Source organism: Micromys minutus, assembly GCF_963924665.1.
Source record: "Micromys minutus genome assembly, chromosome: 6".
Lineage (NCBI taxonomy): Eukaryota > Metazoa > Chordata > Mammalia > Rodentia > Muridae > Micromys > Micromys minutus.
The window spans coordinates 70,884,108-70,898,516 of record NC_137975.1 but is presented as its reverse complement, the minus strand read 5'-3'; the positions used below and the strand labels follow the sequence as shown (position 1 = coordinate 70,898,516).

General features: G+C 42.6%; 1 protein-coding gene across 1 annotated transcript; it reads right to left on the bottom strand.

The window, feature by feature from the left end:
• Positions 1-380: 380 nt before the first annotated feature.
• SFRP4 (secreted frizzled related protein 4) lies at positions 381-11,155 on the bottom strand. The gene is made up of 6 exons (XM_080918047.1): positions 10,426-11,155; positions 9,160-9,240; positions 9,009-9,074; positions 7,110-7,308; positions 4,022-4,085; positions 381-1,853 (listed from the first exon to the last, which is right to left on the bottom strand). The coding sequence occupies exons 1-6, from the start codon at positions 10,868-10,870 to the stop codon at positions 1,662-1,664; spliced, it is 1,047 nt and encodes a 348-aa protein (XP_080774173.1). The 5' UTR covers positions 10,871-11,155; the 3' UTR covers positions 381-1,661.
• Between the last annotated feature and the right edge of the window lie 3,254 nt (positions 11,156-14,409).

Sequence of the window (14,409 nt, the reverse complement as noted above, 5' to 3'; positions counted from 1 at the left end):
GCCTGTCTTCTTCACAGCACTGGAAATACAAACCTGCTAGTCAAGCTCAGCTATTATACATGGATTCTAGGATCAAATTCAGGTCTTCATGCTCACACAGCTGACTAAAGCGATCTCCCCAGACAACATTTAGTATTTTGTGTAATGCTCACTACGTCATTTGAGTTAAATCTTTAACATAAACATTACTTGGGTTTATAAAGTCATTCCCCAACTTTTATTGAAGTTTTCCACTGAAAATAATTTTACAGAAGCATTTTTCCTCCTTTTCCACAGAGTGCAATGGATTCTCTTTCTAACTCTGCTCTGTCAATCAATCAATCCTCTTGTGCTAACAGGCTGCATAGGCTATCAATAGATCATTATGACTTGTCCCGAGATCTCAGAGTTTAGATGTTATGTGAATACCTAACTGGGTGGCCTTACGAGTCAGTGAGTCTGCTTGATACAGCAGGATCCCTTATTTGTATTCTATTGTTGTTGTTAGGTTTCTTTAGCAGATTGAGGTTATTCTGCAAGCAAAGCTAAAGCCCCATCAGGCAACTAGTGGGTACTCAGTACTTCCCCATAGAAATGTTTCTCCTCATTGCCCCTGTACTGTTCATCTCAGTTTGTATCTCAGTGACTATGATTATGGTACATCACTTAACTTTCCTCTGACCATTGGGGCCAATGGTAAATCTAAGTCTTAAGCTTTCATGTTGTTCTGCTAATTCTGCTAGGAAAACAGTGAGCATGGTGCCTCCGGCATAGCACACTGTGTGAACCAGCTCGGGCATCCGAGCCAGCATAGCTTCACAGACACTGAGTGGAGGCTGTGAGTACCTGTAAGTGCACAGAGAATATCCTGTCCTATTCATGACTGGAAGAACTATGATGCCCTGGAGTGAGATGGCCCAGCTCTCTTGATGGATTAGCCAAGATGTCTCCTCGGTACCTGAGTCACACAGGAAAAATGAAGCATACTGTTTATGGGGTAGCTCATGGGTCACTGTCGAGGAACATCTCCAGGATGTGTGGCAGCCAGACAAGAACCTAGTCATTGACAGTCTGGCTCTCTTTACATGTCACTTACAGCTTTGTTTTCGAAGTTTCTAGCTAAAGACAGAATTCAGTGTCTGACAAACACATATTGCCATTTCCCACAACCCATGCCTCAAGCTTTTCAAAACCCCATTCATCAGAAAAATCTTTCTGCAGACAGCAAATTCGTGAAGGTCTTTTGGGTATCATCCCCCCTGCCTTTGTCAAAAAAAAAAAAGTTTTCAATAATATATATCACTAACTTCCTAGCAGAAGTCAAAGGATACTCAATATTTTATCAAAAAAAATTTTGTTTGACATAGCATGTGAATGTTATAATGTACATATTAGGTCAAACTCTCCAAACAGAAGGTCACACAGTGTGCTCACAAGCGACTCTGAGCACAGTACCCTTCCACCACCTTCCCCTCATGTACTTTCCACACCAGAAAACCAACAAGTAACAGGGCTCTGTGGCTTAAAGAGGAACACCAAAACTATCATTAAGAGAAATGCTGCAGGATGTGTCTAGAGAGAGAACCTCAGTAGGTCCTAAGGCAAGTGGTGTGTGGCCTTCTGTTAGCTGTCCCAGGCAGCACCACCTTATCCTGTAAAGGTGGCTCCAACATGGAAAGGAATTAGCTCGCACTTTTTTTCTGGTTTGGTTTTTTGGGGGCACTTCTAGCTTTGATGTTCTTCTTAGGACTGGCAGGTTTGGGAGCAGGTGGCCTTCCCTTTGGCTTTGGGGGGTTACTGCGACTCGTGCGGCTGGCCGGTTGCTTCTTGTCCGGAACTGTTCTCTGCTGTTCCCGAAGCCTCTCTTCCCACTGCTGGGAGGCAATTTGTAAATGTTACATGTCATCCTTTTATGCTGTTCGGCTGATACCAGAACGGACCCGTGAGCTTTCAGATTAGCACAGCTCTTCTGCAATGCCCTGGCAATTACTGTAGATTCCCTGTGCTGGGCACGTACCACGCACACAGTGATTGGAAAGTGCTCTGTGTGCAAAGAAGTCTCAACACTCATAATTTCTTTGAAGCCCAAAACAAAGCTTCTGGGCACTGGTGTCACCAGCAGTAAATGAGCATATAGAGGTTATGCACACAGCCATTAAAACTTGCCAGAATTCAATGTTTCTAGAGTTCGAGCCCTAGCTGTGTGCTTCTAATGGCCAGCCTCAATACAGTATCTCCACACAACAAAGCTTTCTCAACTAATGTTGCTATTGCTAAAAGTAGTAATGGATATAGTCTCCCTGCAAAGCCAGTGATTTTCTAAACTGAAGAAATTACCTATATCTAAAACAAAGCAAAACCACTCTTCACTGTAGCATGGCAAGATCTCATGTGCATAATGTTGACCATGCACAGTACTGGGCTTGGCAGATGCTATGCCTTTTGTTGCCTATATATATGTACCATAAGGTTTAACTAATATGTTGGGCACAGTAAAAGATAATATCAAGAATAAAACTATTGCAGCATGCTGTAATAAAAGTGGTCTTTCTCAAAATGACTTATTGTATTGTGTTACATTTTTGAAGTATTATCAGATGCAGAAAAAAACCAAATAAACAAAAAAACCAAAACACGAGACACAGAGAAGCAGATAGGGATTTGTTGTAACCCACTAAAGTGCCCAGAGCAGCGAGGAATGAGTCACCTGACAGATAACCAAGTTTCCCTCTGAACAAAAGTTGTGGTCTTCATTCATTCATTCATTCATTCATTCATTCATTCAGCTGTTTATTTATTTATTTGGTGTGTATGAACACAAAATGTGAAGTGTGGAGATCAGAGGTTGAATTCATTTCTCCACTGACTTTTCAATTATATTTTTGTCTTGGGAATCAGAAATACAATTCTGCTACAATATTGTGCCTCATATCAGTGAGCGCACTTGCCAAGTAGCTCCTGGGTCTCTGATAGGAGACTTATCACAGATCTGACATGTGGTGTGAGGTTCTATGTTGTAAGCATGCTTGGTCTTTAGCTGCCTTTCTCCTGAGTAAATTCTTCATACACTGGCCTGCCTTCCCTAAGTATTTTTATTCTCACAAACCAAAAAACTGAGTAGGAACAATTTCTTTTGAATAACTAAAATATAAATTCTCCTCTCTATGTCTAAATTGATTTTGAGGAGCCAGTGTGCTTTAAAAGTTTTTAACCAGTTACCATTTTAAGTTGCAGATGATTTTCATCCGGGGTGAGGAGAATATTGTAACTCTAATGTAATCATCAATATGGAAATGATGGTACCATTGAAATTATACATCTGACCACTTTTTCACAGAGACAGGCTTTACATTATTTTATATGCACCATAGCATGGTAAGTTGTGTATTTGTTTTAGAAATATTTGCATACCTACAACAATATGTTGATTCCAACCCCAGTGAATTCCAATTTTCTATACTCTTCACTGTATTGACTAAGTTGTTATACAAGAAAGAAACAAAAAGGCCCAATTTAACCTGGACATAACCGCCTTATAACCGAATATAACTGTGCCAACTGTGAAGCTGAACAACAGTTGCTGGTAATTGGGTGTGATTCTCAACTGCAGACTCAAACAGCAGTTGTGAGCACACATGGAGAGACCCATGGCCCGAGGTGCATATGTAGTAGAGGATAGTATTGTCTGATATCAGTGGGAGGAGAGGCCTTTGGTCCAGCGCAGGCTTGTTCTCTCCCAGTGTAGGGGAACACTAAGGAGCTGAGGTGGGAGAGGGTGGTTGGGAGAGGGAGCACCTTCATGGAGGCAATGGGAGGAGGAGGCAGGATGGGATTGTGGGAAAGGAATAACATCTGAAATGTAAATGCAGAGAATATCCAATAAAAAAAGTTAAAAAAACAAAACAAACAAACAGCAGGTGCTCTTGCCATTAGTGGTTCCTGTGAGAGCTTAGAGAGAAAATATTGTGACCAAGCTCCCAATCTGTCGAATTTTCTTACTGTGATTTTTACCCATTCCTGCCATGTTGTTCATTATACTTACCAGGGACCTTCTGCTGAGTTGATCTCTCCATTTCTCAACTAAACAATTTTCAAGAAGCATCATTCTGAAAAAGTAAATTTTCAGACAATTAAAATTTGATTATAAAGGTAAAATATCCATACAGAAAATCATACTTGTTTTCAAATCCCTACAACCTGTATATCCACTGGTAAAGATCTATGGATTTTTCTTGTTCCCATATGTTTTTATGAGCACATTTTATATGTAGACAAAATACTTTACATTACTTTTCATTCTTATATTTGTTTTTTGGAATAATTAGAAAAACATAAATAAACTATAAATAATACATAGTATAATTGTGAAAATCTATTTAGCTGTTCTCTACTCTCCACTTACTGTGCTGAATATCCTTGCACAGAATAGTGTGCACTGGCTTACTGTTTCCCTTAGGTTCTGAAAGTAGCATTCTAGATTCTAGGCCAAAAGGGGCCATCTGTGTGTGTGTGTGTGTGTGTGTGTGTGTGTGTGTGTGTGTGTGTGTGTGTAAGAGAGAGACAGAGTCAGAGAGACACAGGGACACAGATAGAGAGAGATAGAGAAAAGGAGAGGGAGAGTGATAGTGTATAGTTAAGAAAACTCATTAATCTTGCAGAAGACCTGAGTTCAAGTCCCAGCATCAACACAGATGCCAACAAACAGCTGTTGCCTCCAGTTTCAGAGGATATAATGGCCTCTTATGGTTTCCATGGCATCTGCATACATATGATGCACAGTCTACATATGACAAAACAGCCCCCACACATAAAGTGAGAATAAATGAACTGTTTAAAAAACAGATTTTCAATAGAGTACCAGTTGTTTTTAAAACAGCCTCATTCCCATCTAATTCACTACCATTAAAACATTAATTAAAAGCAGAATCTTTTGCTCATTTGAGCTTTGGAAATACAAAGGTAAATTTCTATATTTATCTACTACTTATGGAGATTTTCTGAGTGGATTCATGCAGACATTTTTGCACTGTGTTCTCAACACGTTAAATGCTAATTTTAGAGAATATCTCCATTCTCATCACATCTGTTACAGAGGCATGTCCTTTTCTATATGCTTTTGTGACTGTTGTGCACAAAATAGAACATCATCTAGCAACAATGTGCACCAACATTTCCCTTGCACATTCTTGCTTTTGTGCTTACAGAGCACTTTGTCTTTCAAGGGTCGGATTTCTAATTATCTACTTTTGTCCTTTCTGACCATGTTGTTTAAATGGTCACCCATTCTAAATTTGTTTCATAATGCAGTGAGAAGACAGACTTTTTTTTCAAATAAATATATTTGCAACTAACATATTTATATTCTATTGTTTTGGCTCATGTCCTTCATAATAAAGCATTCTTTTATTTGTTCTCATTATTTTCAAGAAGATTCCTCTTAGCTGGGTCTCCTTTTGGCATGTCTGTACTTCCAGCTACCTGGGACGAATACTGAGGCAGGAAGCTCACAAGTCTGAGTTTTGCCTGAGCTACAGAATGAGTTCAAGGTTAGTCTTACGACATTGTCTTAAAAATAAAAAGTAAGCCAAGGGCTGAAGTTTAACTAAGCATTAAAGAATTTGGCTCACGATGCACATGGGGCACTAGGTACAGCCCTCAGCATTGGGGATTTTGAAAAAAAGAAAAAAGAAAACATTTTCTTTGGGTTATTGTCCTGACTATTCTTGAACTACTGGGATCCAAAAAGAGTAGCTTCATGCCAGTTTTATGGCTCTCAAAAGATAGATCTCTAATTACTTTCAAAATCTTCTTTACATAAATCCCAGACACATAGAAAAATATTTGCATTGGATGAGTCTATAACCCCCTCCGATGCCCCCCCCCAAAATATCTAGTGACTAATAAATCTAGTGACTCGTATGTCCCTAAATGAACCCTGGTCCACTACAGCAACATGATGCAAGAGTTCAGAGCACTGTCCAGTCACGAGACAGTTGCAAGTAGAACAGCTGGAAAGCTAAGATAGGGCAGTGCAATGGGGGAGGAATCAAGGACTGATGGAAGGCACAGCTAGGCACTGAAATTAGGATATTGTTAAAAGAGGTGTCTGCTTTGCTCTTTACAGGAACAAAGTCTTGGGCTTTTCCAAGAAGCAACATACCAGCATGAGTATCAGAGAATGAGAGAGAGCTTCTTAAACAAAAATACATGACTTTTTTTTTTAGATGAAATCACAGTTAGGTATGGGCTTTGTCTTAGGATGTGAGCTGCAGAGTTCATGTCTTCTTTCTTAGGAATGTACTGATGTATGGGGAAAACAAAACACAGGGAGCATTTGGGTAGAACAGCAGCACTCCCAGATAGAGGTATATGTGTGGTTATTTAATTAAACTTTGCTTTGTAATGACTTAATTTGATAGTGATATATTCTCAGATCCAGAAACTAATTTAAAGTTTCTATGTAAGCGGTGTGTGTGTGTGTGTGTGTGTGTGTGTGTGTGTGCTCAATGTTCTATGAGACTAATATAATGACTTAACATAGCTACTGTTACTCAAAATAATTTACTTGTGCATATATTTCAAATCAGCTAATGGATTCTGAAATAGTGTTTTGAAGACTCTTTGAAAATATTTTTCTAAATTCCATTCATCCTATAAACTAGATTATACTATTCATATTATAAATAAACTGACATTTAGGAAATATAGCATCTGTGATGATTTTTATATGCTTGGCTCAGGAAGTGGTGCCATTTGGAGGTTTGTTCTTGTTGGAGTGGGTGTGTCACTATGAGCGTGGGCTTTAAGACCCTCACGCTAGCTGCCTGGAGGTTAACAACCTTCAGATGAAGTTGTAGTACTCTCAGCTCCCCCAGCATATTGTTTGTCTGGATGCTGCCATCTTACCACCTTGATGATTATGAACTGAACCTCTGAACCTGCAGCCAGCCCCAAGAGTTGCTTTGGTCATGGCATCCGTTCACAGCAGTAAAAACCCTAACTAAGCATCTCAGAAGAGACATTTACTAAAATACTTTTTAATTCAACTGGTATTACTTTGTTCTTTAAAGCCATGGCTGCTGGTTGAGAGTCACCCTTCATATGTAGTTTCTCTGCTTCCTGCAACCTACCTTGAACGCCGCTCATAACACATGATTAGGACATCTTGATGGGGCAGGATGTGTGGACATTGGCAGGAGGAATTGGTAATGAGGGGGACTTGCGTCCGAGGGATAGGTGACGATGACTTGAAGATCTCTTTTACATCTATCACAGTTGTGACCTCATTGCAGCCACTCCTCTGGACTGCTTTTATTTTGGCATGGATAACTGCAATCGAAAACTCAAGTAAGTGTTGTTATGGAAACCTTTGGGAGATATTAGAGACAGTGTTTGGGGGCCAAATCCAGAAACTCTCTGAAAATGTTATTCCTGTAATTAAGCTCATGCTCAGGCTGCCCAATACAGGCAGAAAATCCACACTGCTAGATGCAAAGCATGTTATCGTCAGCATTGTCCTACAACTAATGAATCACACCACAGAATGAAAAGGCAATTAGAAGGTCAATATTGGCCTGAAATTGAGCTTACTGATCGACCAGACTTTTCTGTCAATCTTTATCCATTTCTACTTTCCCTCTGTTGAGTTGGATGTTAGGCATAGCTTTGGGGGCCAAGTTAAAGCTCCGTTTTAGTCACCATATTTTGTTTGAATTACCTTTTACAGAGGAATTCATTAGTCATAACTGCCAGGTCCCTCGGGAATACTGGCTTTTGTCTAACCACCAGAAATCCTCTTATAATACAGGCCCAGCTCATTTTTAGATATTTGGACAGCCCGAGACCTGACGTTATCATATTCCAACTGCAAGGACTCTGTGAAAGTTGCTGTTCTCGGTTCATTGATGTCACATGATAATAAAAGTTCCAGAAAGTGGAGATGAGGTTGTTATTACAGGACGCCATATCTGATCAAGTTTTAAGTTCCATCCCGTTTGGATCTTGCTCCTACTTAGTGCTTCTTCTGGAGTTGCCTATCAGCCCAACACTGTTCTGTTTTGAACTCCACCATTTTGAAGCTGCTTGAGGAAGAACCAAACAGCACACCAGCTGAACAATGCATTATCAGCATGGCTCAAAGCATGGTACCCCAGAGATAATGGTAGCAGCCAAACTCTGGTTGGAACCAATGGAGACACTGTCAGATGAAGCACTAAGCAGAACAGATCAAGACAATATTCACATAAAACATGGTACAAAGCTGGGGGAAACTAGTTGGAAAAAAATGAATTTTTCTGTAGTTGAATAATCCACATGGGTTATTAGTGACTCTGAATTCTGACAGCTGAGCTACAGGTTGTTTCCCAAGAGTTCCATATCTCTCTTACTTTATAAATTATCTGAAGTTTTTTTTTTTTAAACCGAGATTACATGATTTCAGTTAAAATGTGAAAACCAAGTTGATGAAGAAACTATATCTTCCCTGTTACTCTTTTGGTCCTTGTTATTTTAGAAGGAATTTAAAAGATGAGAAATGCAATACAATATTAAATAGCCAAAGTATACACTTTGTTTGTTTTTTTTTCTCTTTGTTTTATGGATATGTATGCATGGTGTATGTGTGTGCAGGTATGTCCCAGTGCAAACTATCAAATTGTGTCTGATCTCAAGTGCAAATCTTAAAGAACATAGTAAATTCTATTTCCAAGTAATGGCAGATAACTAGAAATACTCAAAACTTTTAAAATAGCATGGTTGGTTTGTTTTTCTTTTGGAGGAAGTACTGAATGGTTTATTCAAGTCCAAGAGATGAGGCCTAAGACCACTTTTATGTGTTCTGTCTCTTGTGCTTGCTTTCATTTACCCAGAAAAGAAGCTTTGTGGTTGTTGAGTGGCCCAGAAACCGTGTAATTACCCATCCAATACCCCCTTCTCCTTGACTACTCGATCCAATCCCATGTGATTTCAGTGCCTTGGTGTGCCAAGTCCCCAGAGCGAGCACTTGCCCTTATATATATCAGAAGACTTACCATAGCTGTAGTTTTTGCTCAGGTATGTTGCCAAAGTTGGCTTCACCTTTTTGCACTTGCACCGATCTGAAAGAAACATAAAATACATGTACAGTGGGGCAGGGACATCACTCTGAGCACAAAGCAAAGGAAGCCTGAGGATGGAGCTCACCAGGGCTAAGACGTTTGCAGTCAGCATCAAAGGACCTTTCTTGCACCATCATATCTGGTGTGATGTCTATCCACTTCACATCTGAAACACAAACAGGTTCCCCTCATTCAAATGGAGTAAGAAACCACTGGAGGCTACAAGCCACCACAAACATCCACCACAATATTGCCATAGTAAAAGTAATGTAATTGTCACCTACCTTTCTCAGTACACTCTGGGCCCAAGAAAGAAGTCTCTGAGTCAAGAATTTCCTTTTTCAGACAGAACTTGATACAAATGTACATCCATGACACCTCCCTAGATCAGTCTCAGCCCTCCCTCCCTAGAAACCCTGATACTGCTGTTTCAAGCCAACAAGTTAATAGCCTTCTATTAGAACAACCTTTCCACATTGCTATCTCATACTGCAGCGCAGAAACAGCCCGCAGACACATTATCAACCAGGCTTAATGGAGTTGAAGCAACTGTTTAATTTCAACTATTCTTCCAATATTCCACATAAGACAGGAGTTTAAAGCAAGGTTCTCAAATCACGACATTCCCCATTGACTCACATACTAGACCCAGCCTCCTTAAATAGAGGATGATCTGGTTTAGGAGAAGCCTCGACCAAATAATGCAATCATGTTCTCAGGTTTCATTTCAAGAAATGAACTCATAGGGCTCCTTCCAACAAAAACACCAAAACAGCATAAAAGAAAAGAAAATCGCAGGAAGCGACACAGGATCAGATTAACCGACACGCCACAGTGCTCGGCTCAGGGACCACAACATAGACAGAGTGGAGTTGATGCAGGGCGACTACATTTACAAACTCTACTCCGGGTGGGGAGTGGAAATTATTATTGCTCTTCGAGGAAGAACTCTCAACCTGCGCCAAGAGTGCTATTAGCCACCCCATGGTGGGACATCAAAGGCAGCCAAGAGAGAAGGTTAAGTACGGAAGTTTACACGACCCGTGTCCATGATATTTCTTTGCCTAGGCCACTGTTTCTGCTATTTATTTGTACTTATTTAAATACAAACATTTAAGTGGTTTGCCCCCAAGCACCCCTATTTTCCATGTTCTTCAGGGAGTTCTGGCATGTTTCACTCCCCTGAGAAATCCCCGAGAAGGTAATCTTCCCTACCCTCCATCTCCCCCAAGGCTCCGTGAACTATGCTGGGACAGGAGCAGGTGGGCTCTAGGCAGAAACCACCTGCTTCTCACCTGAGTGTGTGTTGGTCCCTGGAACATGTCTTCCCTGATACCCTCTCTTCTCTTACCTTCCGGAAGGTCAGTGACTATCGCCTCCGGAGAGATGCACACTCCACGGTCATAGACCGGCAGCTCATCACAAGCCAGGCTCTCTGGCCAGCTGTGGTTATACATCTTCATGAGGGGCTCGCAGTCGTCGCGTGCGCGCTGGCACACAGACTTGCAGGGCTTGATGGGATCGTGCAGGAACTCCAGGGTACAGATGGGTGCGTACATGGCACAGAGGAAGAAGCGCAGCACGGAGCTGCAGTTCACATCCACCAGCTCCTCGTACTGCTCGATGGCCAGGATGGCGTTCTCCTGAGTGCTGTGGTGCAGGTGGTTGGGCATCCGGGTGATGTTCCAGGGCATGTGCCTGCACATGGGGATGCGCACAGCCTCGCAGGGCGCTCCGCGCACTCCCAGCGCCAGGCGCAGCCACAGGCATAACGCCACCAGGATGGAGAGGAGCATCTCACTGTCCTGGGCTGCGGTCCCCGTTGGGAGGACCCTTCTCTTCCAGACCCTCTGATCTCCTTACGTCTTTACCTAGGGCAGCAGAGTGAGCTTTCCTGCTGAAGTTCCAGTCCGCACTGGGGGTCCGGAGAGTTTTGGGGGTCTAGCTGTCGATCGCCCCGGACCACCAGCACGGGCACCAGCAGCGTCAGCACTCACCCTCCAGAGCAGCGACCCGCGCGGGAAGCTCCAGTCTCGAGCCCCGCAGCTCGGAGCGCAGCAGGCCACGGCCATTGTGGGACCCTATTTATCCAGACGCGTCCCCTGACGTGGGCTCAGCAGCCTTGGCGGAGGCGAACGCTGAGGCTCCCGCTCCGCTGCTCCACCCCCAGCCTCTCCGGCAGAAGCGATGACGTCATCTCCGCCGCTCCACAGCCAAGGGCTATAGTTCTGCGTTTTCTCCCAATGTCCCTCAATTTTTAATTTGCTAGTCCTTTTTTCTTCGGATCAATAAAAGGGGCATCTTGCTTTCGTTCATTTGGGACGCTGGATACAAACCGGTGCACGGCCGACTTTGAGGAATTTCTTTGCTAAGTTGGCCTTAAAGTTTCTCTAAGTATAGAGTTGGAGCAACGTGACTCTGTCCCGTCGCTTTAATTTTGAAACATTTGTTATTCCTTTCCAGTAGGGGGCGAGAGAGGCGCCTGAGTAGTAAGGGTGGTGTGGAGTAGGGAAAGCCTAGCGCGGTAGGTGTTGGAACTAGCTAGCACTGGCAGTTTATATAAGCCTCCCAGCCCGCCCCGAGTTTGTTTTTCTTGTTGCTATTGATGTTTTGTGGCCGCTGGACTTAGTTCTGGCTCAGGTTTTTTACCAGGCATTTGGTGTGTCCTTCGAGAACTTGGAACTGCCCAGGGGCGCAAGAGCATCTTTGTGTTGGAGAAGTTTCTCTATTTGCTTCTTTTCTCTAAAATACTAATTTCTGAACCCAGTATGACTGGGAAACAGAAGAAAACAAAGATAACTTGAGACGCCGCATGCTGAAAGGTCTTTGCAATCCAACAGCGTGATCGTTGATAAACTGCAGGTTATTTTACTTGACTAAGAGTTCACTGGCTTTGGAAAACGAGCGTGCACGTTTACTTTCCTCTCCGGTGCATTAGAAAAAGACAGCAAAATCAATGCTGGTTCACACACACACACACACACACACACAAAGGTGTTACTGTTGCAATTTTACAGCAGATGTCTGCCAATCAGACAGCAAGACTTCTGGTGTAAATTTGCCCCCCTCCCCCATTGACAATAGGAAAACAAGTTCTCTGATTCCTGATCTCTAAAGGTACGGTTGAGCTTGAAACCTGGCTTTAAGGAAGTTCTTTTACCTCTCCAAAGCTGAGACCCACAAATTAGCTTAGGTGTGAATCTGACTGAGGATTAAAACAGCTGCTCAAAATGGAACAAAACTAAACTAAGCACCACTGCTTTTGTTGTCTTTATTGTGTTAGTGTAGAGACAAATGCTATGAGGACATTAGTGCTCAGAAGAGGTCTGATACTATTTAGAATCTGCCTGGAGCACCTTTCCATCCAGGCTGATCAAAAAAGGCATTATGATTTCCCACAGAATAGGTCTCAAGTCCCAAAGATGCCAAACTATAAGGAAATTATCAAGTAGAAGGGGTAGCCCAGAAGACAACTCATGTCTTTTCCAGCAGTGAAATCCCAAGCGTAATCTAAAATTTCCCTTACTCAGCATAAAAGATTACCAGATTAACTTTCTAATGAGAAGAGAGACAGAGACAGAAAGACAGATATACAGACAGAGAGACAGAGACAGACAGACAGACAGACAGACACACACACACACAGAGAGAGAGAGAGAGAGAGACAGACATACAGACAGAGAGACAGAGACAGACAGACAGACACACACACACACAGAGAGAGAGAGAGAGAGAGAGAGACAGACAGACAGACAGACAGACAGACAGAGACACAGAGACAGAGAAAGCAAAACTTCCCACCACTTCCCAAGCCAACATAGATGAGACCCTAGGTTCATCCCAACACTAAAAGAAAAGAAAAAGGCTAAAAGAAGGAAAATGTTAAGACAGGCGTTTGGGACAGAGGGGTAGAGCCTACTGATGAGCTCACCCCAAGTTCACACTCAGCCCCAGGAAGCTGTCTTTGGTGTTGTTTGTAACCCTACCTATCAGGCCCACAGACAGTCTGTCCCTGTGTTTTATGGACAGTTATACAGAGCTGAAGGACTCAGGAAATTCTTGCCAATTGTCCGGCCTCTTTCAGACCTTCAAAAAGACTTCCGTGGAGTGCTTCTCTGGGGTGACTCCCCCTTCGGGCCCTCCTTTCCTTCTTCTCTTCTCTTGATCTCACCCAGGCTTTACTCTCCAGTCCACCCAGGTTTCCTGAGTCTCGAAACTCTGGGAACTTAGGGCTGGAGAGTTCCTTGGCAAATCTCCCCTGGAGAGAGGGGGCAAGAATCATCCATCCACCCATCTCCCATCCCTTCCGACCATCTGTATGCCTGAGGCTTCCCAACCTAAGATGAGTACCTAAGTCATACGGAACTGTCTTCGGTTATCTCTACTTGGATAGTGCTCAGATATCTCTAAGGCAGCTAGCCTAAGTAGAATTTACCCTCCTTCCTTCCTCAGACAGAAAACTCATTATCCCACATCAGACACCCCTGCCTCTAACTTCAATCTTCCCCTGCATTTTCAAGCTCCATCCCACCCTACCCATCCATCCCCGTTACCATCACTCAGCCAGTCTCAAAGGTCCTGTATTTTCTCCCTGTGCTACCCGAGTGAGTTTTCCACTGTACAACGCTTATGAGGTTCCTCCCTGGCTTTGTGGGCTGGTGGCTCCCACCGTCCTCAATATTAATAACAAAACAACAGCTCTTAAGTACCTAAATGCTCAGGCTGCAGATTGCCTTCCAGATACTTGCTTGAACTCTAATCCTGGACACATGGTCCTCTTGACCTCATTGAGGAAAGCCAGAAACTATTTTCTATTGCCCACTCTTCTTCATATTTGATATTAAGTGTAAACGTAAATGACGTTATAAAGCAAGCGTTTTAAAGAAAATTGCCTCATCTGGTCTTGTTTCAATATTATCAATCCTAACATTACTTAAACACAAACACATAAATGTTCTACTGATGTTAAAAACCCCTGAATACACAAACCTCTAGACTTGAAGCTTGGCATGCTGGGACAGAGAGAGGAATCACACTGAGTTGTAACTTAGGGACAATGATTGGGGACTGCACAGGGAACACCACAGCAATTTAGGGTCATCTCTCCAGGTAGGGCCCATTGTGACACTTTTAATTTGTTAAAAAAACAAACAAAACAACAAACAAACAAACAAACAAAAAAACCTCGCAATTTTCCCAAGGAACAAATTACAGCAGCCAGAGAACATGCCGAGTTCCAGTCCTCCATGAATCACCCCCATCGAAGGGCTGCAGTTCTTGGAGAAAGGAGTCTCTTCTCAGCGCATTTCCCCCCTTCATCCCAAACCCTTTAAAT